The sequence below is a fragment of the Trichosurus vulpecula genome, chromosome 4 (genome assembly GCF_011100635.1).
Source record: "Trichosurus vulpecula isolate mTriVul1 chromosome 4, mTriVul1.pri, whole genome shotgun sequence".
Lineage (NCBI taxonomy): Eukaryota > Metazoa > Chordata > Mammalia > Diprotodontia > Phalangeridae > Trichosurus > Trichosurus vulpecula.
The window spans coordinates 2,764,554-2,790,259 of NC_050576.1; the positions used below are offsets into that span (position 1 = coordinate 2,764,554).

Sequence of the window (25,706 nt, forward strand, 5' to 3'; positions counted from 1 at the left end):
CCTCAAGGAGCTTCGATGGGGGGCCTGGGGTGGTGGGCAAATACAGCTCCAGATATAACTTGTGACCAAAGAAGCATAAAGTATGTACAAAGTCCTTTTGTTTCTGGGGAGAGGGAAGGCTAGCAACCAGGCATTTCAGAAAACCTTGTAGGTCACTGGGCCTTACTTGCCATGGCTAAGTGAAGAAGAAAGCCAGCACTCCTGAGAGGAGGTGAGCACTCCAGATACATTGGGCATGTCCTCCAGGGAGGAAGGAGATGGAATGTCACTCTTTGGTGTGATGGCATGTGTGGCGCCAGTGACCTGGAATGGGCCTGGAAAACCATGGCAGAGGAGTTTTCTGGAATGCTTGAGTGGAGTCCCTGCAGATTCTGGAGCTGGTCAGGGAGCTGAGGGCCAAGCCTATGCTTGAAAAAAGAATTTGGCATTGGCATCTTGAGGGAGAGACATCCACCAGACAGTGATTGCCTGGGCCAGACCAAAGGAGCTGAGGGACTGACCTGGGGATGGGGGTAGAGAAGAGAAGGGGATGGGGATGAGGGAGGCTGGCCACTGACCGATGGCTAAATGAGAGGAAGGGCAGCAGGGACTGAGGGAGCCCATGCTCTCACACCCGGGTCTCTACAAGAATCATGGAATCATGGAATCATGGTGTCCTTCACAAGAGCAGAAACACCGAGAAAGGGGCTGGCTTTGAGTGAAAATCATGACTTGTTTTCAGTGAGTTGGTTTAGAGATGCCTTTGGGACATCCAGGTGGAAGAGGCAGATGGGGGTTGGAAGTCTGGGGCCAGGTGGCAGATGGGGGCTGGCTCTGCAGCTTCACCATGACAACTGCATCACCAGAACTGATGAAATCCAAGGGACAGCATCACATGAGAAGAAAGCCTAGAACAGAGGAAGGTCTGGGCCGGCCGTGATGCCACCTGCCCTAGAGCAGGAAGGAGTCACGGGAGGGGGGGGGGGGGGAGACATGGGAAAGGGCAATGTCAGTGGAGGTGATACAGAGAGAATAGGAAGCTCTAGATCTGAGAATGGCCACTGGACAGAGAAGAGGCACCGGGAGCATGGTCAGAGGGCAGCTGGGGCTGAGCCCAGAAGTGGATGCCACACGGCACCAGCTGACGGCCGAGCAGAGTGGGCCCCAGCAGACTTCGGCAAAGGGCTTCTCCATTCTTCTCGCTCCTGGAGACAATACAGCTAGGTCAAGAGGGGTCATGAGCACCTCCAAGATCTTCTCGGCAGGCTGGGTGACCATGCTGGCAGAATCCAAGGGGGAGGGTGTGTGTAGTAAGTCAGCATCTCCAGTGTGGCAGCAACACAGTCTGTGCCGCCCCCCCCATTCACATGCATGTGCACATGCCTGTATGCACATATACACATACTCTTCACCGCCCCCCCCCACCACCTTGCCCCACTCCTAGGCTCTAAGTTTTGTGTCCTCCTGATAGCCAAGTCTATCTTTGAAGTAGCCCTGGGCTGGGCGGGTCAGACATCTGGGAGAGGCCTCCAAGCCTACCTCTCCCTACTGAAAATTTCGGCATTTCACCTCCCTGCTCATTCCTCAATGGGGAATGACGGGGGAATCTCCTCCCTTAGAGAGGGGATGGGAAAAGCCAGGCTTTGAGGAATCAAACTGGGTCAGGACTCCCTTCAGACTCACTCACAAGGAGGAACACTTATCATCAAGCCCTGCCCTGACAAATTTGAAAAACGGGGTTTTCTTACACCTTATACTGTGAACCAAAGAGGGCAGGTCCAAATAGAAAAAAAAAAATTAATGTCTTTAAAAACTAACGGGTCTTTAGACTATTCTTAGAGACTCCGATTTCTGCCTCACCTGGAGCTGGTTTATTGGAGCATTGACTCTGCTGAGGGCCGCTGTTGAAAGTGCGGAACTTGGCCTATCGTGAAGCCAAAAGTTCCTGCAAACTTCTGTGAACCTTGTCTCAAAGTCCCAATTGTATGGGATTCTCCTCATCAGTACAGACAAATGACTCAGACCTCTGGTCTGCCTGAGGATGGGTGCAGCAAATGAGAGCTTTTCCAACCTCTCTCCAGGCCTCTGAAGGGAGAAAGACCCTGGGAAGGTGCCAAAACCATTTCCACCACCATCCTTTTCCTGGCCTGTGGCACTAGAGAATTAAAGAATTTTCCATTAGGTGAGATCTGAAACTCAGCTACACTGAGTGATCTTATTCCCAGTGAAGTGGTTCACTGGAGTCAGGAGGACCCGAGTTCAAATCCAGCCTCAGACACTCAGTGGCCATGATCCTACCCAAGTCACTTCACCTCTTTCTGCCTGAGTTTCCTCCTAGGTTGCTGTGACAATCAAATGAGATAATACGGGGCTTTTATTATTAACACAGTGCCTGGCACCCACCAGCCACTCTATAAGTACACACTGTAATTACGAACATGGGTTCTAAGAAGTCTGGCTCATTAAATTGGCAGCACTATGTGGGCCACCAGTATAAATACTTCAGTTTCAGAATCTCAAACTTCCCAGAGCCAGCAGAGCCACTGCCACGGACAGTGCCCCAGTACCTGTGAGAGCTCTGCCTGGAGCCCAGACTGGGCAGAAGCTCCACCCAAGCTCCTCCTGGGGCCAAGTTCTTTCTTCCTCAGGCACCTGACTGAGCACAGGGGGCTCTGGGGCAATGACTGAGGCCCTCTTGGCTCCTCTCGAAGCTGCTCTGGTCATTTTGGAGCCCAGAACCCTTAGAAGCCCAAGTGACTTTAGTCACATTCTAAGATGTTCCCAAGGTCCTGCTTGGCAGTGCCTCCAAACAGTTCCTGCTTTTCTTGAGGCCTTCCTCTATGGGGGAGGCACAGCCTAGCATGGATTTCTACATTGTACAAGTTCAATTTCATGGATCTTAAAATATGGCAAAGGCAGCACCGTCCTTTAAAAACCCTACTGTGTGCTCTTCAAGTATCATCACATACATTCTCATTTGATTTATAGTTTTATACACACTGATATCCAATATTTGTTACCTTTGAGTGCTGACAAACACATCAAAAATAATTTAGCTATTTCAAACCTGAATTTGCATTTAAAAATGAGATGAGATGGCATGTTATTTATAATTAAAAGAAAATAATTTAAATAGAAAAACCCTGCATGAAAAATGTTTGTGAAAATTTTATTTTGGTAATTCATTACAAGGCCATCCAATATTTGATGTTTAGGCATTATAAATATGACATTTCACAAATTTTGGTTCCTACATTATTTCATAACATTTACGTATTCAGAGACAATGGTCTAGAAGAACAATTTAATAAGTAAAATGGGTTGTATCTTTTCCTGATATGTTTATTAAATTCAAAATCAAAACAAATGCAGTCACAGGTCAACTTTTCTCTAAGTACATACTCATAAGAATTAAGATCAGAAAATAGGCCTAGAATATTAATTCACTGTCAACTGTCCATTGGAGAGATTGAGTTCCCTATCAAAATAGGTGCACGTAAAGTAAGACGGTGTACAGAAGGTACTAAGAGATTGACGTAGTCTCATATATAGAATAAAGTTAGCTTTCTTAACCCCTACCCCCAAAAAAAAGGCAAGTAAGAAATTGGTTCGGCACTGAGTCAGATTTCCTCTTGACTCTAGGTACTGGCATACTGGGTACCACAGCCAGAATTCCTGTGCCCAGGGTTGATAGGAGGCCCCATTCCAATCACAGCCTAACAGAGACAAACAGTAAAAACCTGGACAGTCTGGACGGCATCCAATGGACACGGACAGATGATTTACTAGTATTAGGCGATTACACTTTTCCTGCTTTGCCAGTCTTGGAGCTTGTCAGGGTAAAATGACTGTACCTCTGAATGTAACAATTAAGAATCAGTGAGCAGTGTAAGCCTTACTACCTGAGAAATAGGCAGAAAGAAAGGTCATAAGTCTTAATGTTGATAAGATCACCTTCCTTCCTTTCAAAGTTTAGGCAATCAGATGCTAGAAATCCTAGAAGTTTTCATTTTCAGTATTGCAGTTTTTAAAATGACAATTTTCTATATAATTAACACCATTTCCTTGATGCTTTATAAATATAAGTGCTGTTGAAAGAAAACACAAGTATTTTTAAATACTTGCCAAAGTTTTCTAGTTGAGCAAAAAAATATAAAACTGCCATTATAATCTCTTACTTAGGGTTGAACAAATCACATTTCTAATTTTTTTTCACTTCACCAGCAATCCCATCCAAGTATTTTCCCTTTTCTATCATCTGATGTTACTTAGCTGAGGGGCCGCAGGTCGGGCTGCTCTCTTCAATTCTTGTACTTGTTGAGGTGTTCTCGAGCTATGATCAACCTCTGGATCTGAGCTGTCCCTTCGTAAATCTGAAAGAATATATTCGTTGGAAGCGTGTTAGTGACTCTCTACAGTTATTTAATTTTTTGTGAAATATCATTTTCCCCTTTTGTGAACAATAATATGGTAAACAGATAAAGTCCACCACAGAAGACTATTCTAAGTACATACTTCATGCTTGAGGAGCTGTTTGAAAACAAAATGAGCCAGGCTAAAATCAAACAGGGAGGTTCCTCGTTACTGTGATAATGCCGACACCTCTCATCTGGAAAGACCACTGAAAATCTCCAGGTAGCACCTAAGGAGCGCTAGGAAATGTTTGCTTTAAAAACTGAAAAACAGTTTTATTGTTCTCATATTTACAAGGCGAAGTGATCAAAAACCCAAACAAAGGATCTGGATGAAAAGTTTTTCTTGACATCCGAACATAATGAGAATCACCAAACTGACCGACTTTTCATGGAAGATAAACTTGAAACATATCAATATTGTCCCTTGGGGGACAGAAATCACCAAAGGCCCTTCATGCAGCTGAAAAGAGGCAACATACTGTAGGAAAGAGAGTTAAGAACACCTGCTTCAAGTCTCGTCCCTGCCTTCTGACTGTCTGTGACTCTGGGCAAGGCCCTTCACCTCAGTGCCCGACAGAGGGCACTTCCAGCTCCGGACTCAACCAACATTTATTAAGGGGCTGTTAGGTACTGCCCATGCAAAGAAAGGCCAAAGAAATGACGTTCTAACGGAGGAGACAGCATACACACCAGCTAGAGAGACAATGATCAAGAGAAGGCACCGGAATGAAGAGGACTTGTACCTGGGACTTCAGTGACCCCAGGGAGGACAGTGGTCAGAGCCGAGGAGGGAGTGTGTTCCAGACATGGGGGACAGCCAGAGAGAATGCCCAGAGCCAAAATTTGGAAAGCCTTATTTAGTGGACAGCCAGGGAGCAAATGTCACTGGATTGAAGAATATGTGGTGAGGAGTAAGGGTGAAAAGACTGGAAAGGGAAGAGGGGGCAGGTAGTGAAGGGCTTTGAACCCCTAAAGTCACATTCTGCATTTAATCCTGGAGACAACAGGGAGCCACTGGAGTTTATTGAGCAGGAAGGGTGTGTGTGTGACATAATCAGACCTGCGCTTTGGTGGCTGGAGGATGGACTGGAGTGGGAAGAGACTGAGGCAAGCAACCCCTACCAGCAGCCACTGCCACAGTACAGGTGTGGGTGATGAGGGCATGCGTTAAGGTGGGGGCAAAGTCAGAGGACACAAGGGGGTGTGTCAGAGAGATGTTGTAGAGGTGAAATGGACAGGCCTTGGCACCTTGTTGGATTTGGAGGGTGAAAACAGAGGAATCCAGGCTTTCTCGAGGTCAGGAGCCTCAGGGACTGGGAGGATGGTTGTGCCCTCTAGGGGGAAAGTAGGAGGGGGAAAACCCCCATGTTTCTTTGTGGAACTGTTTATTCCACTCTTCTATTCCAAACTGCTCCTCATGAGTGAACATTCTTGAACGAGTGTCACCAGGCCGAGTGGAGGGGCCTGGGAATCCCTTTGCCATCCTTCCTCCAATCTGCCCAGTTACCATCTGGCTTCCCTTCCCCTTGATCGCTGTTGTTCTGCTATACCAGACCTGGCCTCCACAGCCACTTGGGGTGCAAGGTATCCTAATCTCCAGTCTCACCTAGTGATAAGTGGCCACCTGACTGCCAGGAGGCTGAGCTCCACAGCTACTCCTGGAGGCCCAAGTACACACAGAAGAGACGCAAACACCAGACAGTGACAAGTAAAATGAACCAAGCCAGTCCAACCAGCAAAGGTGGTAAAGGCAAGCCTCAGAGGGACCACTGTACAAAGGGTCATTTCCATGGCACATGGCCTGGGGGTCAAATGTCTAGAGACCTGAGCTTCCTTCCTATCTCAGACCTCAGTTTCTTGCCTAGAAATGATGGGATTGGACTAGATGCCCTCAAAGGTTCCTTCCAGTGCTCAATCTATGGCCCTGTGAGATCACGTTCATTATTCTTCAGCATTAGGTGGTAGCTCCCCAAATACACAACATACAAGAGAATACCCAGCACTCATATTGCCCTGAGGGCACCTGGGGGGCAGCGTAGTCCACAGAGCGCTGGGCCAGGAGTCAGGAAGACTCAACTTCACAAGTTCAATTGGCCTTAGACTCTTAACAGTGTGACTGTGGGCAAGTCACTTGACCCTGCCTGCCTCAGTTTCCTCATCTGTAAAATGAGCTGATGAAGGAAATCTGCAAAGCACTCTAGTATCTGTGCCAAGAAAATGCCAAATGGGTCACAAAGAGGCGGACACAGATGTGGAAAATTCACATAAAATATCAGACTGATGAGTAATCGGTGCCACTGACACACTGTCCTGCATCTTGACTGCCTGTACCAGCCAGGTGCCGATAGAATTCCCACGGTGTTAGAGCTAAAGGGGCCACAAGAGAGAACCCAGGCCAAGTCCCTCCACTTTACAAAGGAAGAGACTTATCAGGAGCTCCTACATCCTCTGCTAGGAGGGTCACCTGTGGGTTACTACTGCTGGGGAATGAAGGGGAACGTTGCCACTTGTTTGCTCATGCCCAGAACGGGTTCTGGGTGATGCTCTGGGGCTTGTGCCCGACCACGATACTGCCAGCATCCCCAGGGACTAGTCCCAGGAATCCGCCAGACTTCTCTGGGAGGCCAGGCCCTGCCCTTTTCGCCTCAGTATCCTCAGGGGCTGGCCCAACGGGAGTTGCTTTCCACAGCAGTTACTCCTATGTATGTGTCAAAGCTCCAAATGCTAAAGGGGAAGTCACCTAGGTCGGCGTTTTGTCCAACAATCCAGGCACTGATTTCTTAGTTAGAAAACCATTCCTCTGTGCCTTCTGCAAATCCTGTGAACCCTCTTGATCCAAGGTGGCTGCTGAAGCTGCTTTCACAACAGCCTAGAAAACCCCAGTTTTCTCAAAGTCATTCCGCAAACAGATTTAATTTGTATTTTTTTAAAATTTAAGGGCCCCCATTGGCCACCATGTAACAAAGTGAAAGGGAAGACCTCCAAAGAGGTCAGGAATCACTGATGTTCCAATGTAAGGTCTATCACTAAAGACTTGAACTTAGCCAACACTGAATCAATTTCTTCCCATATTTACTGACTCAAGAATCTGGGAAGAGTAATACTTTTAATTAATTTAAAATATGATATTTAATTCTTAAACAACATGAAATGTACTGGTCAATTTGGTAGACTTTTACTCTAAAACAATGTCTAATTAAAAAACTTACCTGGAAAATTTTGGCATCTCTCATTAGTTTTTCCACTGGGTATTCACTATTAAATCCATTGCCTCCAAAAATCTGCACAGCATCACTAGCCAGCTGGTTGGCAATGTCGCCAGCAAACGCCTTGGCGATAGAAGCATGGTAGGTATTGCGGCGCCCCGAATCAACTTCCCACGCTGCTCGCTGGTAAGCCAATCTAGCAAGTTCCACCTTCATAGCCATTTCAGCCAGCAAAAATGACACTGCCTGGTGCTAAGGTTAGTGAGAAGGAAACAAGAGCACAAGAGCCCTTACTTGTCTAAATAATTTTGAGATAAAACACAAAATGAAAAAAATGCTAATGAATACTTTTTTCTGGCTACAATCATGAATATGCATGAATTTAACGACCACTAGCAATTAAATACTTCAATATACAACCAAGAAAAAAGATTATACGTAAATTTATATTCTGAACAATCTTTAAACTGTATGTTACAATTTTTAAAGCAATTTATTCTTTTTGTGTTTTGCTTTTTTCTCTCTCCTGCTCGAGAACCCTGCATAACAAAGTCCTAAGATAAGTGCCCAGCTCTGTCTTTTCTCTACTTTTCTCTACCTTTGCTTCAGGGTTCTTCTTGTTACCTGCCGTGGTCATTGAGCATCTGCTTCCCTGGGTTTGCCTCTTTAAACTCTGCCTCATTCCCTCTAAGTCTGGCCCCACTCCTCTGAACCCCTGACACTGTTTCTTACCAGACTGACCCCCCATCCCCAATATTCCATTACTTGGATGAGTCACCTGAGTCTTTCCCCCACCTAAGGGATTTGACTTTGTGTCCTCTGGGCTGGTCTTTCTTGGAGCCCTCTGGCTCCTCTGCCCAGTTGCAGGGCCTCTTGGGCAAAGGATGACAACTGATTCCAAAGTGGCCCGACCCCCATGGGGCTCAAGGCCATTTGTCTTCCTGCCCTCAGCACCTGCAGCAGGTGTTGGCAACAGGTAAAGCTTGTTAGCTTGCAAAGCTGAGCTCAAGTAGACAGTCACACCCTTTGTGTTAGTCCCTTTGCCAATGCTGCCACTTGTATTGAGTTCTATTGTGTTGTGAATAAGCCTGCCTTCCTCGAACTGAAGGTGAGAATCAAGAGAAAGAGATGCCCCCTTTTCTTTGTTCACAGAAAGTCTAGTCACCTTGGCTCTCTGGAAAGAGCACCAGTCACCTCTGTCAGAAGTCAGCAGGTGATTAAGGTCAATATTCAGCAGCTACACTGACTTTACTAGGATCAGCTCTAGTATGAAAATGTCAGACCCACTTCCCCAGGAACTTATAACCTGTCTGGAAAAAGAATCAAATACGAATAAACAGGCACAAGGAATTCAAAAGGAAAAGAGCTTCAATTTAAGGCATCATTCACAGTACCAGGGGAAACCCTTTGAACAACAGCCTGAGAACAGCTGTTGGAGCTGCCTGTGGTCAGTCTGGGGTAGGACCCACATGACCTCTGACTGCCCCAGGTCTCCCTGAGACCTCCTGTCACCACTAAAAATAAATGTTCCTGAGCAGCTGGGGACATGTTAAGATGCTTGCAAGGAGGCCGACCCCAGGACAAATCCCTGGGCCTCTTTTCTCCTCCGGGGGAGTGGACATGGTGATTTCCAAGGTCTTTTGTCACTTTGTGGCAGTACCTCCACGAGGTGCCTTCCAAAGGTCTTCCTCTCCAAGGCATACTTGGTAGCTTCGTCCAAAGCTCTCTGTGCAAGCCCAACAGCACCAGCGGCGACCTGAGGTTGTGAGACAACACCAAAGAAAGGCGTCATTTTAACAAGCCGCTCAATACCCTTTGATCCAGCGATACCACTACCAGGTCTGTATCTCAAAGAGATAAAAAAGGGAAAAGGACCTACACGTGCAAAAATATTTATAGTAACTCTTTTCATGGTGGCAAAATATTGGAAATGGAGGGGATGCCCATCAATTGGGGAATGGCTGAATAAGCTGTGTTAAATGAATGTGATGGAACACTACTGAACAATTAGAAATGAAGAGTGGCAGATTTCAGAAAAATCTGAAAAGACTTATAGTATGACCTGAGGCAAAGTGAAATGGGCAGAACCAGGAAAACATCGGACACATTATCACCATCGCCACTGTGTGATGATCAACTATGAATGACTCCGCTCTTCTCACCAACACTGATCCAGGACAAGTACAAAGGACTCATGAAGGAAAATGCCATCTGCATCCAGATAAAGAACCATGGAGTCTGAATGCAGATCAAAGCAGACTTTTTTCACTTACTTTAATTTTCGTGGGTTTTTTTCCTTTCGGTCTGTTTCTTCTTTCACAACTGTGACTAATATGGAAATATGTTTTACATAAGTGCACATATGTAACCTATATCAAATTGTCTACCGTTTTAGGAAAAGGGGAAAGAAAGGATGGAGGGAGAAAATTTGGAACTCAAAATCTTGTGGCAATGAATGCTAAAAACTGTCTTGACATATAATTGGGGAAAAATACTATTTAAAAAATAAACTAAAAAGCTGCTCATTGGGTGACCCCAAACTAAACACAAGAGATACACCAGGTTCTATCATGGGAGGGCCAGAGGCCATTTGTGGTGCAGGCTCAATGGGAAGGGGAGGGGATGGTGTGATGGTGCTCAGCCCCCAGCAGCCTTCTTCCTTGCACACATGAAGGTGGAGATTCCTGTTTGTAGGAGGCTGCTCCCTGGGCCTCTCCACTGTCAGTCCACTGTCAGGGGGGCGATCAGGCTGGCGGGGGGGGGGGGGGGGGGGGGGGGGGGGGAGGGGGTCGTCCAGGGTAGATTTCAAAAGGTGAAGAAGGGCAAAAGTCAGTCCCTCTAGTAGTGTTATCAACTCATTTCAGAAAGCAGACCTCAAGAAAAAGCTCCTCCTTCCTAACGAAGGAGAAGTCATCCTCTGCCTGACCAGGAGGAGAATGACTCCATCAATGAGACCAGACCCCCTCCCCCCGCCCCCTAGATTCACCTTCTCACCACTGCCACCCCTCCCACTTTTTAGGAATCAGCAGAGAGAGCAACATTCTGGGAAATGATGAGAATGAAGATGGCCGGGATGCAGCCAAGGCCCACAGAACCCTCTGAGGAGCTAAAAAGGCCCAGCCGAGCGGCACCACAACCAGGGAACAGCAAAAACAAAGCCGAGCCCCACGTTTCCTTACCGGAGGCCTGGTTTTATCAAAAGCACCCATTGCAATTTTGAAGCCACTGCCTTCCCCGATGAGGACGTTCTCTTTGGGCACAACCACATCTTCAAAGATGATCCCTCTGGTGTCTGAGCAGCGCTGGCCCATGTTCATCTCCTGAAAAGGACGCGGACAACCAAAGACATTGACTAAGGAATGTTTTTGAAACTATTTTCTTCAATACACTGTCCGTCTTCTAAATGGAGAAAGCTCTGGGAAAAGAACTATAGGTTAATTATTTAATGCCCTCTCAAAAACTGATAGGCTGTTGCTAAGTGGATTTTTAAGCAACAGCAAATATCCTGGAGGAGAGAGTCCTGATCCAAAACGATCAGGAGAGCCTCCAACAATGGGCCCAGTTGAACATGAGCCGGTGCAAAGTCTTACCTGGGTTAACGATGACAAGAGTACAAGTACTGGATGGGAACGTGGCTCTGGAGGGTAGTTTGTAGGACACTGGGCCTTTGGATTCTGGGGGCCTTCCTCTCTGACTCCTCCTATATAGCCACCTTTTCACACTGGCTATTCCCTATGCCTTGAAGGCTCTCCCTCCCAGCCTCCACCTCAGAGCATCCCTGGCTTCTCTGAAGACTCAGCTTGTGCCACCTCCGCCACAGAGCCTTCCCTGATCCCTCCACCAGCTGAAGCCATCTCCTCTGAGGTCTTCTATCACGCACATCCTCACTTAGATACGCTGTCTCCCCGATCAGAATGGAAGCTGTTGGGGCCAGGACAGGGATATTTAGGGGCTGCCACAAAGTAAGCCCTTAACAAGGGCTTGGTGAGTGATGACTGAAAACTGTGTCCTGTTATGGTAACACCTCTTTGGGTTGGCAGCGATAAGCTAGGTGGGATAACAACCAGACATGACCAAAGTCTGATGGAGGTAACAAGGTTATGAGTACTCGAGATCAATGTTCAAGCCTTCCAAGTGGGGAAGATGATCCCAAGATGGTATTATTACCAAAAGAGGTCCCTGAAAAGAAACCAGCATCTATCTACTTGCCTGCCTTCCCACCTATAAAGTCCTTGTCCAGGATTCAGTGGTGTTCTTGGTGAAAAGGAGGGCACTGCCAGGCTTTTGTAGTCAATTTTCAATGGCAAATTCCATCTTTAGAGCCATACCACTGACTGAGTTTAGGAAATACACGAGGGGGCAGCTAGGTGGCGCAGTGAATGGAGCACCAGCCCTGGAGTCAGGAGGACCTGAGTTCAAATCCGGCCTCAGACACTTGACACACTTACTAGCTGTGTGACCTTGGGCAAGTCACTTAACCCCAACTGTCCTGCCTCCCCCCCAAAAACAACAACAAAAATAGTGATTTAGGAAATACACAAGCCCTTTGGGTCTACAGCCTGAAGTCTATCTTCCACACATATGTATAACCACTAGATAATACCGTTAAACAATCCTCTGATTAGGAATATGGAACAAGGCATAACACGAGGAGATGTGTGCTCCCCAAAGGCACTCAGCAATTGTAGGAGACTTCCTGGGAGTCTCCTAATGATACCACCACTCCTAAGAGGCTTCTGTTTGCAGATGACATTCTGCTGGCTTCGTCCCAGAAGACTGGGCTTCCAACAACACAAGCATCAGAGCAAAGGGAAGGAGGAAGCTGAATGGGTCCCTCTTGGAGTGAGTCAATCAATGCGGAGTTAGGACAGAGAGGCATATGAAGGAGCTGGGCCCAGCACCCCAAAACCAAGGAGAGAAACCTGACAGAGCTTTGGCAGTCTCAAGCTGCCCCCTGGACAAAAAGCTTCTCTTTTCAGACGCTCCCATTCTTTTAGCAATGACTGAGAATTAGGGACCATCTAGTCTCAGAAAACTCCATCTGCAGGTGAGCGTGGTGAGTGGGTGTTCTGGGCACTAAAACGTGCTGAAAAACCACCCACCGAGGACGAGTGCTTGGAGAGAGAGGAAGCAGTTCAGGTGGCGAGCAGAAGGGAAATGGCTGGACACAGCAAATCTCGTGTTAACAAACAAGGGTAATGGGAAGACACAGGCAAGAACCACGTGGGATAAGGCCTGACTAGGCCACGGTCTGGGCCCACACTTAGGAGAGGTCACAGATTTACCCAACTAAGTGCTGGGGAACTAGAATGTGCTCTGGGAGGGTACAAGGAAAATGGACTGAAGGAGCTGGGCCTGTTTACGGATACAAGACTTCTCTTCATTTCAACCTAAAGACAATCTGCGACAGAAATTTATTCTGAATAAAAAATAAAACATTTGTGCCATTAACTGTAGGCAGACATCTGCCTTTTACCTTTCTTCCAATCTGGATTCCTGGGGTGTCTGCCTCGATAATAAATCCAGTAAAGGCTTTACTAGCAGGCGCCTTGGGATCAGGGTCACTCCGAGCCAAAAGAAAATACCTAGAAGAAATGCATGACTCATCAGGTGTGAGCTGCAGCGGAGGGAAGGCAAAGTCTCTGCTATTCCAACCAGGCCAACTTGAACATGGCAGATGGGGCCCATGCCCAGAGTGGGGCACTGGACGTCTACTCCTGCTTAAGTCTCGTGGGATTCATGCTTCAAGTGGCTTTGCTTTTATTTTGGAGAGAGAGAGAGGGAGAGAGAGAGAGAAAGAGAGAGAGAGAGAGAGAGAGAGAGTGTGTGAGTGTGTGAGTGTGTGTGTGTGTGTGTGTGTGTGTGTGTGTGTGTGTGTGTGTGTGTGTGAATGTGTACAAGTGTCAGCATGTTTCCCCTAGAACCTAAGAGGCATCCAATAAATGCTTGATCCTTGTGTTTGTGTCCTCTTTTCAGAGAAACAAAAACCAAATCCTTTTGGCTTCCTTGCCTTGGGATAGTCAGTTCGTCAAAGCCAAGTGATGGATTGGGTCACCCTTCTTGCACTATGAACTTGTGACAAGTTCAGGGGACAAAGGGGAAGAGGGAAAGAGGGATCTGAGGGCAACCATGAAGCAAGGGAGAAGCAAGCGAGGCAGATGTTTCCAATGAACCCACCAGTTGGCTTTTCCTCCGTTGGTTATCCACATCTTTTGGCCATTAATAACGTACTCATTGCCTTTCTTCTCTGCTCTGGTCTGTAAACCAGCCACATCAGAGCCTGCTCCAGGTTCTGTTACACAGTAAGCCTTGAAAACAAACACATCAAAGTGAGGACACATTAATTGTGAAACATGACAATCGGGAATCCTACAAGTGCTATCTAAGGAAACATACCCTGTCCTTCCAAGTCAAGATCTTAGATGGGCCTAAAAACCCTAATTGTTGGAATCAATTGAAAATGTTCTAAGAAATGCCAAAGCTATCTAGACTAACAGGAAGCCAAATAAAAACCTAAGAGTTGCTGGGCATTTCTTTGTCAAATAAGTCTAATGTGGCAAACTGGCACATGCCCAGCCCCAAAAGGGGATCATGTGGAGGCTTGTGAAAACGTTGAGTTTTCTCTCTTCTTTTTAGAGGGACATTCATTTCTGGGTCCACCTGTCTCTAGGGGCACTCATCTTGCTGAGATGCTGGTGTCCGTAGTGATGGTAGTTCTGTGAAGACTAATTCGAACATCTCTTTATTTTGCATTCATTGGCAGCTGTGTCCATCTCCAGCCTTGCAGCCCAGAGGCAGAGAGGCCTCTCTATCATCAACATGGAAATGTAGTCTCGAGACAAGGAAGGGCACCCAAATTCATCAGAGACACTGGTCCTTTGGCCCCTCAGAGGTCCTGTCCCTCTCTGCTGGTCCTCAGCTCTATCTGCTATCCTGTCCTGCCCTTCCCAGCCCATGCTGTTTGCCTTCTCATGCCAGTTGTGGCCTTTAGCATTCCTGACAACCAAGTGCAGAGTCACAGCCTTTGAGAGTGGTAAGAAACCTCAGCAGACGCTCCTTCAAAAGCTAGGCTTACTTTCACTGTGGCCTTTTTGGAAAGGCACTGCAAGATGAGATGGCTAGGTTCCCTATGACATGATGTTGACTGTTGCTTCGGGTCCATGGTTTTTAAAAACGAGGACATCGGCCCTTCTCCAATCTGGGGGGCCTGCTCCCATTTCCCTTATTCTTTCAACCATTCCTGGCAGCAATAGTCCATCCATCACATGGGTCACTTTTTTCTTAACAGAGAATGTGGTATAAGCAGGCCAGCTAGCTTCAATTCGTGAAGGAAAAGTTGGATTCTCTCCTACTGCTTTACCTCTCTCAGGTATAAATTCCCTGTTAGTTATTCCTGTTTCATTGTCTGTACTGAAAAGGCCATTCTCCTTGGAGGAGAAAATAGGCAAAGTTGTGGGGAGCCCCTGCCTTCTTCTTGGTTTGAGCAATCGTGGCCTCGTCCATCCCAGGCAGAGGGCCTCCCTCCCTATCGAGCTTCCCACACTTCAGCCTCTCTCTGAGCCATAGCACTCCTCGCTCCTATTTCAGAGGCCCCACCACCCTCTTCTACTTGTCCCTCGTTCCCTGGCCTCATTTCCATCTTCTGGGAGTTTCCTTTTAAAATGGGAGTTAGTTGGGGAGTTCCCTGTGCACTGGTCCTTTCCAATCTGGAACCATACAAATAAGGCTCTAAATCACTACTACTTAGATAGGTGAAATGCAATTTAAAGCAATTCTGAGATGGAGCTCAAGTCTAAAGCCCTTGCTGTTCTAGATAACAATCATGAAAATCAGTTTGTATTTCCACAGCCCTTTAAAGTTTGCACATGGGATCTCATTGGATTCCCACAACCCTAGGAGGTGGCTACCGTCATGATCCCTATTTTAGGGATAAGGAAACTGAGGCCGGCAGTTATGTCACTTGTCCAAGGTCACACGGCTAGCAAGTATCCAAGGCCCTATCCAAACTCAGGTCTTCCTGACGTAGGCCCTGTCCCCTAGCCTCTACCACAATATCTAACCCTAGAAACCTGAGGTTTTCATTCTAAAATCCTAAATTACAAGCCCATATCTGATCAAATATTTTATAAGCAAAATTTCAACTTAGCAAGCAATTAAGATAGGATTGTGCCCCTGCAAAGTTTGGGGGACAGACGAGATAGCAACAGGAGGCTGTTTCAAGCCCTTGATGGGAACCCCAAGGCACAGGGGCCTTCAAACCTCCTCTGACATCCTCAGCTTCTGGCTCCTCCCTCAGACTCATCCAAGGCCCAGAACATGAACTACGTCCCCCCCAAGAGATGGTTAGACAGTTACAGACTTCCCCTTCCAACCCCAACAAGGGTGTTTTCCTTTCATAAAGCCAGTCTCATCCAGAATGCAAAATGTCGGACTTGTGTGTATATGCGCTGCAGACCATGATGGCTTGGAACAGCAATGAAGAGTTCCTTCCCAAAGTCCCTCTCATTCACACTGCCCTCAGGGGCTCCCACTTGTATGCCTACCTCCCCCAGTTTGGCAGGGTTTGCATGTTGGAACACTGGGGTAGGCCCTGGGCAAGTAGACAGTGTCCAGAGGAGGCAGTCAGGAAGTGGGAAGACCTGGAGGCAGTGGAGATGGCTTAGCTCAGAGGAGAGTGGAGAGCTGTCATGTATGTGAAGGCCCTGATGTGAGCGATGGAACAGCATAAGGAACCCCCACCCCCACTTTGCGCTGGTCTCAGAAGGTGGGATAGACACGGGTGGGGGGATAGCCCCTCAGGCAGAAGGACAGCCTGATGGCCACCCAGCTCCCTTTGAGTCCTCAGCTTCTGTGACACTGTCAATTATTAAGCTGCTGCACTCCAGGGCACTCTTATCACCATTCAGGCAATTTGATTCAACAAACATTCACGAGAGACTAGCCAAACAGGCCGTGGGCCCACAAAGATAGGACAGTTTGGGCTTTCGAGAAGCTGACCTCACCTAAGGAAGTACAGACCCAAGGTCTATGCACAAGGGCATCAAGGATTTTAGAGGGGGAGGCTGAATATCCACAGCGAACCTTTAGGAAAGGCTCCTGGGAGGGCATCGGCATGTGGAGGTCGAGGGTGCACTGGCCCAGTCCGACTGGCTGAGCAAGGAAGCCTGGAGAGGGGCCTGGGAGGTGGTTGCCCCAAGTTTACCAGACTGCCCCAGCTCACCACCGCAGGTTGAGGGGAGAGGGGGAGGGGGAGGGGCAGAGAGGGAGAGAGAGGGAGGGGGGGGGGAGAGAGAGAGAGAGAGAGAGAGAGAGAGACAGAGACAGAGAGAGAGAGAGAGAGAGAGAGAGGCCTCCCTAATTCCAACAATATTCTGGCTCTAAGGACATTTAAGCAGGTGCGACTCAGTGGAGCCGGGAAGACCTGAGCTAAGTCCTGACTCTGGAGAGGTCACTGGACCCCTCAGTTCTCTGGGTAATTCTCTCAGCCTCAGTTCAATGATTGCTCTACTGCTAAAAGAGGGTGGGAATGAGGGTGGCATCCCAGGCCAGGGGCCGAACCCTACTTCTGACGCTTCTCAGTGGTGGGCTGGTGGGCCAGATGGCATGGAGACTAGAGGTCTGAGGCCCAGCTCAGCTTCATAGTCAGTACCACAATTTTTCAATCAATGGATAGCTTTCCATGTCTGAATTTAATCTTAGTCCCTTGTTATTCCAAAACTTCCAATCCCATTCCACACACAGACACAAGTTAACCCCCCAGTTCCAAGTATACAAATACTACCTGGGAGGCAAGGAGCCCAAGGTACAAATGGACGCACTGCCTGGAAGGACTACATCCAGCTTGTGCTGAGCAATCTCTGGAGTGTACGTGTGGATGAAGTGGGTATGAAGGACCCTGAAGAGTGGACTCTGGGCCACACCTGGACTTGGGATTGTTTGCCCAGAACGGCAGCATCCTCTGCAGGAGTTACATTTGAATTCACACTACAACCCCAATAACTGTTCTTATCTGAATAACATTAATGGTGAGCTCTCTTTAAAAAACAGACACTAATGAACACCGTCAGAGTCAATGTTCCCAAGCAGTAACAACTCACACACATCATCAGCTCCTCGGTCATCCTCCCGAGGTATTTCTTTTGTTGCTGTTCATTCCCCGCAATGATAACAGGCATTTGCTATGGGAGAAAAGGCCATTTTAAAAAAGGATCATGTGCCATTAAATAGTGAACACAGAGGTAGAACTGGCCATACCCCCAGGGAGGTCCCAGGACACCCACGCCACCCACAGAGTCCAAACCACCAGGCAACTTCCATCACTGAATGACACCATGTAGGAAACCACTCTAACAGACTTGGGTAATTGGAGGAAGGCTTGAACATGTGGGAGGATAGTAGGCAAGCACTTCACACCATTTCCTGCATTGTGGCTGGTGACAATAAGCCGTATAGCCACCAGACTCTAGAGACTGGAGTTTCATAAAAATGGCCAAAGTCACAGCAAAGCCACCCCTCCAATGAGGCTGCCTCTTCTTGTGGGGAGGGCACACACTCCAGTGCTGGCCAGGCCACACTGGCCAGAGAGAGCTCCAAACCAAGCCGCTAAACATAGTGCGGACACTCCAGGTAGGGCAGTGGCTCCCAAAAGGTGCCCAGAGAGGAGCAGTCTTGACCTGGCCACAGGGGAAATACCAGGATCCACCAGGACTCCCACAAGCAGGTTAATTCTTCAGCCATAAATATCACAAGTTAAATTGAAGCCTATCTATGATGCTAGAATATTTTAAGAGAGGCCATACAATTAAAAAACCCCAATGGATCATAAGAGATTATAGGAGTGTAAACTTTCAGCAGGCCAAACTCTATTAGAGACTATAATATAAATCACAGAGTGGAATTTATAATCCCTTGGGTCTAAAAACATCTTTTTTCCCACAGATACATCCCTACAACTTTGGAATATGCCAACAGGAAAAGAGGACTTTAGAAACGAAATTGCAATTGATCCCACACCATCCCCTGTAATCTCAGGGCAGGCTCTTCCTCACCCCCACTTCCCCCCACGATGTGGCAGTCACAACAAGGGAACTTACTCCTAAAGAATTAGCTTCAATGGCAGTCTGAACGCCCGTGCATCCATACGCCAATTCTTCTGTAATAAGGCAAGCATCAAAAATCCCAAGGCCAAGGCCACCTGTTAATATAATATAATATGAAATATAAATACAGCACAACAGGCCAGGGTTTCTGGCTGCATCTCTGGTAACATGGGTTCAGACGAGAGTAATTACTCCCAGTAAAGTCAACATGTTTGAAGAATCAGCTTCCAAAATAGGTGGGGCCCTGGCAAAGCTCAGGCTGGAAACAAGTGGGACAAAGGTCACCACAGGCCCCTCCCCACGTACTGAGGCCAGGCCAGTCCTGGCCATCTCCAGAGTCAAGGCCGTGAGGTGAGGCTCAAGCCCGACACTGAGCAGCTTCTCCAGGGGATGTCTGCCTCAGAGACAGGGCTCTGTGAGGCCTGCCAACCTCACAGGGCTGGTGACCACAATTCAGACCCAGTGAAGACAGTGGAGCAGAGAACCCCAAGATCTAACAAGCAGCCTCTTACCAGCAACAAGGCTGTGTCCCAAGCTTCCTCAACTTTAAATGGGGTCGGTAAGCCTTATAGTGCCCTGGGAATGCCAGCCAGCAGAGGCCCAGCATGACCCCAAGGGCACACAGACACTTTCAGGTCTTCTGTCCTCTGAGCTAATCTTTTTCTTTTGTGTTTGCTGAACAATCCAGGTATTGGCCTGGGTGTCACCTGTTTTTTTATATGTGGCAGAGATGCAAGGAGAGCCTACCCACAATACAACAAGATGGCGGCCTCCGGGCCTGCCTGGGGCCCACAAGCCACTCTGCAGCTGCATTTGGTAAAACATGGTCCGAAGGAGATGTGGTGAGGACCAAAGGGGTCCAAGGCAAAGTCCCTTCTTATGGCTAAGCGCTCTATTCATGCCGTGCTTCCAAGGGTTGGCACTTGACCCTTGCTCCCGTTCCCCCATGGAAGAGCCCAGCAGAGGCAGGCCGAGATTCAAGGCTCCCAGTCCTCATTCTAGAAGGCCAGGCTTCCCCTGTGATGGAATAGCTTGGAAGCACTCGGTCACCCATTGGGCAAACTGTCTTGTTGTAGATGAAAACTCAATCCAAAATCACAGTTAACAAGAAATAACAAGGCCTTAAATGCCAAATACAAACTACATCCAACAAAAATAAAAACACTGCATTTCTTGCAGAGGGACTGCAGCTATGGGATTTGATATACTCTTGCCTAACCTTATGATACTGCAAATAATGAACAGAACTTTAAAAACAAAACTTGGACAAATCCTATTCAATATCTCAGTCTCACTGTCCCTTCTATCCCTCTCCCACGCCCCACTCGACATGTATTATGTGTCCTTGTATGCCAGAGAGAGGAAGTCAGGCCCCGACAATTCCCTAAGACTCAGGCTGGCAGAGATAACATCACAAATTTGGTCAAGCACACTGTAACCTGACCTAAAACATGCATCTGTCACCATTCGATTACTTAAAGGTAATCATTCAAAGTCAAAGTGTAGGCAACTCCCACTTTGGATATCTGACTTGGCCTTTCCGTGGTACTCAGTTACCAAACTCCTACTCCAAAGCTTCCTTGTGGCATGGAGGCGAGCCTGCTTCCTGAAGGCTACACCAGCACGAGTTCTCCACTCTGGCTGTGGCCCCCACACTAAAGTGGTCTAAGTCTTTGAGTATAGGCAAGTGTTTCTGCTGCCTGAGGACGACTCTACGAAAGATCAGGGTTGGGAGGTGAGGGTGGGGGTAAGTTCATTACCAGGATAGTCTCTGGGACATTTATTTTCTGACCACAGGAACGTATACAACCATCTATGAGAAACAGAGACAGAGATAGAGAAGGACAGAAACACAGAGAGAGACAGAGAGAGAGAAAGGGAGAGGGAAGGAGGGAGGAACAGATGGAAAGACAGAGACAAAAAGAGATATAGATGAAGGGACAGAGACAGAGTAAGGGAAGGAGAGAGGGGGAGAGAGGGTAGGGAGAGAGATATAGAAACAGAAAGAGACAGAAAGAAATAGAGACAGAGACCAACAGAGTGTCAGAAGGAGAGACACAGACACAGAGACAGAGATGGAGATCTCAGTTAGGAGACTTAACAGACCTTTTCAGGTGTGACCCACATGATCTTACTTACTCAAGCCTGGCAAACAGCAAGCACTTATCCTGTGTTTCTGGGTGGAATCTGGAGCTGCCCTCTAATCTGGGGATCACCATCTCCCAGGCAGATTCTCAGGAAGGTGCAAACCATGCATCTGTCCTAGTTTCCCTGCCCCGTTTCACCCTGACAACTGAACACTCATTCAAGAAAGGCAGGAGCCACCTTACCATAACTCTCTGGAATGTGTGTGTTGATCAGCCCGAGCTCCCAAGCTCTTTTTATAAGAGGAACAGGATACTAGAAGAAAAGAGTTAGGGAGAAAGTAAAAACAGAGCCCAAATCTCACCCTCCCCTGTGCTCAGACCATGGCCTCTGTCAAGTCCAGGGCTCCCGCACTGACCTCGCCAGTTCTGTCGTACTCAGCGGCCACTGGCATGATCTCTTCCCTGGCGAACTTGCGAGCTGTGTCTTGGAATTCCTTCTGCTGCTCGGTGAGCTCTACAGGGAGATCAGTTGGTAAACATTAAAGGAGGCCCAGGAGGCAGGGCTCAAACAGGGATGGGATGGAGGCCCTGCAAAAACTCTGGGTGCTGAAAGGGCAGGTCCATAGCACAAATGTGGTCACCTGACCAGGAAGCCAATGCAACAGGGTGAAGAAACCACAGACCAAAGTGGGTACTTGGGCCAGCGAGCACAAGGGGCATCTTTGGTTGATTGGAGCATCCACCTGCCCTAACAGCCCATCCGGGATTATCCTACACCAAGATGAGCATGCAACGATCCTTGTATCATGAAGTGACACCACAGTACAACAATCCACCAATTCTTCTAATCATAGCCGATCAGCATTTTTCAGTCATGTCCAACTCTTCATGGCCTCACTGGAGATTTTCTTAGCAAAGTGTTTTGCTTTGCCATTTCCTTCTCCAGCTTATTTGACTGATGAGTAAACTGAGGCAAACAGGGTGAAGTGACTTGACTAGGTTCACACAGGTAGGGAAGAAGTGTCTGAGGCCACATTTGAACTCAGGTCTTGCTGACTCCAGGCCCAGTGTTCCATCCACTTTACCACCCAGCTGCCTCATTCTAATTCTTACTGCTTCGCTAAACAGAGACTCTGGACTGCTTACTTAGAATGCCAGGCCCGGAGACACAGACAAGTACAATATATGCCTTCCAGGAGCCTTTGGGGCTCATCTCTCTGGGAGGAGGAGGCACAGAGTGGCTATAAACCAGCACAATTGCTAAGTCTCATGGGAAAACAGGTTGATATTTAATAATGGCTCCCGTACACAGATCACCAGATCAAGACACCTGGCAGTGAATGGACCGTGTCACAGGAAGGAAGCGTCATGGAAAGAGGCCAGCTGGACACCCACCTGCGGGTGCCTGGACAAGTCACATGACCTCATCTGTTTAAGACTAGCACCAGACAAGACAAACCCCAAGGTCTCTTCCTCCCCAAGAATTCAGATGGTGAGGGAAGTGACTCCCAGAGGAGGAGGCCCTTCAGCAGGGCCTGGAAAGATGGCAGAAAAGGAAAGGACCCACTGCAGGCTGGGAGAACAGTGTGCGCAGGGATTTGGAGGCAGGGGCCATGAAATGTCCTGGATGTCATGAACAGAGAGGTGGGGGAAAGGCATGGAGAGAAGACTACAGAGGGTATTTCATGCCAGGGTAAGGCATTGAAGCTCTTGGAACACCCAATATTGAAAGACCACGTAGGGAATAGCCCTTTGCACCCCAAAGACTGTCCCTCCAAGATTATTTTAAACAGAGGGTCTCTAGTTAAGACAAGCTTTGAGAAAGGTCTGACACACTAAAACAGCCATTACTGAAAGCGAGGCCTAGTTATAAAGGATTAATAGAGTTTCTCCCATCTTTTCAGGCTCCAAACATTGAACTCTCACTTGTAACACAGACAATGCCAAACAGGTAATACAGAACCCTGGACAATTCCCAACTGTCTTTATTTGGATTGGAAAATTGCCCAAGAGACAAGCACTTCTCTCTCCTTACCTAGAGAACCACAACTCTGTCCAAAGAGGGAAGAATCCATTTAGGGGCTGAAGTGGCCCTGAAATACCTCCCCGAGCCCTACAGCAGACTGAGACCACCCTGTTTATTTAAGCATGCCTATCAACATCTGCATCTGCATCAATCACTCCTCTCTCTGCCCAACGTCTCTGACCATGGCATTATACCCAATCAGTGTCCTGTCACTTCCTTGTTCAAAAAACCGCATTCCAATTTCGTCCCTTCCTTATTGACTCTGGGGAGGCAACTCTGGGGATGACAAGCTGCCCTGGGAAGTGCCAAGAGGGGAGGATGGCTCTCACTCCTTTTCAGAGAAGAGCAGAGATGGAGGCCCCAGACTGACTGCCTCCCAGCCCACAAATGCCTCCCCCTCCAGAGGGCCGTTATGGAGGCACATGGAAGGAGATTGGCCCTGATGGCCGCTCATCCCCAGTGACCAAACACTAGGCACCTTGTGATCCAAATGCTTTACTTCTCTTTTGTCCTATTTTCTGAAATTCCACCGGAGATTTATTCTGGTTAATACAAATATTTCTGGAAGAGTTGAAGATCATCTTTCACACCAATAACCTTGCCCAGACATCCTGCTTCCTGGCCCCTGGACCATAGTAAGAGCTGGCCACTTAATTCCTCCGGATAGTCTATCTGCTTTATAGATGGGGGAGAAAACCGGGGTGTTCTGATTCCAAGCTAACTCTCCCCACCATGCCAGACTCCTGCTCACTAAGGGCTCAGCTCAAACCCCTCCTTGGCTGCATCCGCCTGCAGCAGAATTTCTGGTCTGGAGATCTCATCTACATAGTCTCCCATTACATGGTGATCCCCTTGGAGGCAAGGGCTTTACTTTTCTCGTTTAGCTCAGGGTCTGGCAGGCAGAAGGTGCTTAATACATGCTTGTGGATGTTGACACTGCCCTTTTCCCCAGACATGCAGGGCACCTCACGAGGGGGGAGGGGTGTGGAGGCGGAGAAGAAAGTGGTGAAATACAAACCATCAATTTAGAACTCTGCTCAGGTGCAGATTTCCACCCAGGAAAGGTGGGAAATGAGATTCTCCTTGGCTGGGACAGAGAACCGGAGCTCCTCCGTGAGAACTCTGGCCTTCCTCCCCTTGGCCGGCTGTGCCAGGGGCTCCTGGGGGCCGAGGGCCCCCCATCTCTCCCTGCCTCCCCCCATTCCTAAGGACTTTGGGCGCTCTCTGACCTGTGAAGGGGCTGCTTGTCAGGAGAGTGGGGAGGGCAGCGGGAGCGGAGCCAGCAGCTGGTAGGCTCAGAAGAGTGGGTGGATGTGAGGGTGTGTGGGGGGCGGAATGTTGGCTCCAGTCCAAAGCCCAGGCTCCGCAACCCCAAGACCAGGAGCCACGTGGGAGGCGGTGGGTGTGTATGCGGGGGTGTGATGGGCTGCACCCACAGCCCGTGCATGCACCAGCGCGGCGCGAGCCCGTGTCCTTACCGAAGTTGAAGCCCAGCGCCGGCCCGGCGGTGGGCTGCGCCCTCGTGTGCTGGGCCCTCCAGAAGCCGGGACACTTGCCCTGCAACGCCTGCGGGGAGAGCGTGGGGGGCTCGGACACCCGGCACTGACCACAGGCACCCGGCGGCCGCCTCCCGAGCCCGAGGGAGCGGGCTGATCACCCGGCGGGGGCGGAGCCCGCGCTGCTCTCTGAGCGGGTCTCCGGCCCGCTGACCGTCCCTCCCCTCCCTCTCCCCGCATTCCCCCCCCCCACGCCCGGCTCCGCCCCACGAAGAGAGCCGAAGTCCGGCCCAAGGTCAGCGCCCAGAGCTGTCCAAAGGGCCGGGGCTTGGCCGGCAGGGCGCTGACAGCTGACCTCGGGGCTGCCCGGGGGAGGATCCCTAAAGGAGGAGGAACGGGAGGAGGACCCCTGGGCAGCCTCAGTTTCTCCATTTGTCAAAGGAAAGGCTCGGTCCGCGCCGCCTGCAAGGGTCCCTTCAACTCCTAATCCCAGGCCCGAAGACCCCTCCCCGGAGGCCCTCGGCTTCCTGCGGTCCCGGGTCCCAGACCCTGAGACGAGTCGGGGGCGAAGGCAGGCAGGGGGATCTGCGCACAGATGTCGGAAGGGTGATGGGGGCGCTGGGGGCAGGGCGCGCTCCCATCCCCCTGCTCCGTCCTGGGGCCCACAGCCTCACCCGGACCCCGCGCATCAGCACTGCCGCGGCCATGGCTCAGCCTCCTCCTACGCTCGGACCCGCTGCTCGGCCTCCAACCGCCCAAGACAGACCTTAAGAGCGAGGTGCGCCTGGCCCCGCCCACCGCGGGGAGGAGGAGGGGGAGGGACGGGAGGGGGCAAGAGGAGGCCCTTGGAGGCAAGGGCCACGCCCCCGGCGCGAGATGGCCGCACGGAGTTACGACCACCGCGGGACCCGATTGGACGAGGAGAGACAGAGCTCCGCCCACTTCGTTCTTGGGCAGAGTGACCGGCCCCCCCCGGGGGACAAAATGCCCCGGGGGAATGTGACAGGGACGCACCCACCTTGGGGAGAGGACTTCCCCGCACCCCGGCTCCCCGCCCATCACGGGAAGAAATACACACATTGGTGCGACCCTCCAGGGCTCGGACTGCGGGGAGGGGTCGTCCAGGAGGGGCAGGCCCCTAAGGAGATAGGTGGGGTGCCGATCCGGGGTCTCCCAGACCAACAGGAGCTGGAGGGGGAGGGGCGAGGGCGGGAATCTGGGTGAGAGGTCATGGGGGGGTCACGTGGGGCGGGCCTTGACCTTGGCGGGGGTGGGGGGGAGAGAGCTGGACTTGACCCTTTACGGTGAGCCCTTTGACCTTTAGAGAGTTCGGGCCCCGTCCGAAGCAGTTTTTAGAAATTGTTTGATTTTTTGTTTTGGAGGGAAGAACCCCGGGTT

General features: G+C 49.4%; 1 protein-coding gene across 1 annotated transcript; it reads right to left on the reverse strand.

The window, feature by feature from the left end:
* Positions 1 to 3,129: 3,129 nt before the first annotated feature.
* Positions 3,130 to 25,206, reverse strand: ACADM (acyl-CoA dehydrogenase medium chain). The gene is made up of 12 exons (XM_036754160.1): positions 24,983 to 25,206; positions 24,291 to 24,378; positions 21,203 to 21,300; positions 21,030 to 21,099; positions 18,694 to 18,794; positions 17,698 to 17,778; positions 13,778 to 13,908; positions 13,077 to 13,185; positions 10,780 to 10,920; positions 9,261 to 9,356; positions 7,604 to 7,852; positions 3,130 to 4,352 (listed from the first exon to the last, which is right to left on the reverse strand). The coding sequence occupies exons 1-12, from the start codon at positions 25,013 to 25,015 to the stop codon at positions 4,281 to 4,283; spliced, it is 1,269 nt and encodes a 422-aa protein (XP_036610055.1). The 5' UTR covers positions 25,016 to 25,206; the 3' UTR covers positions 3,130 to 4,280.
* Positions 25,207 to 25,706: the final 500 nt, after the last annotated feature.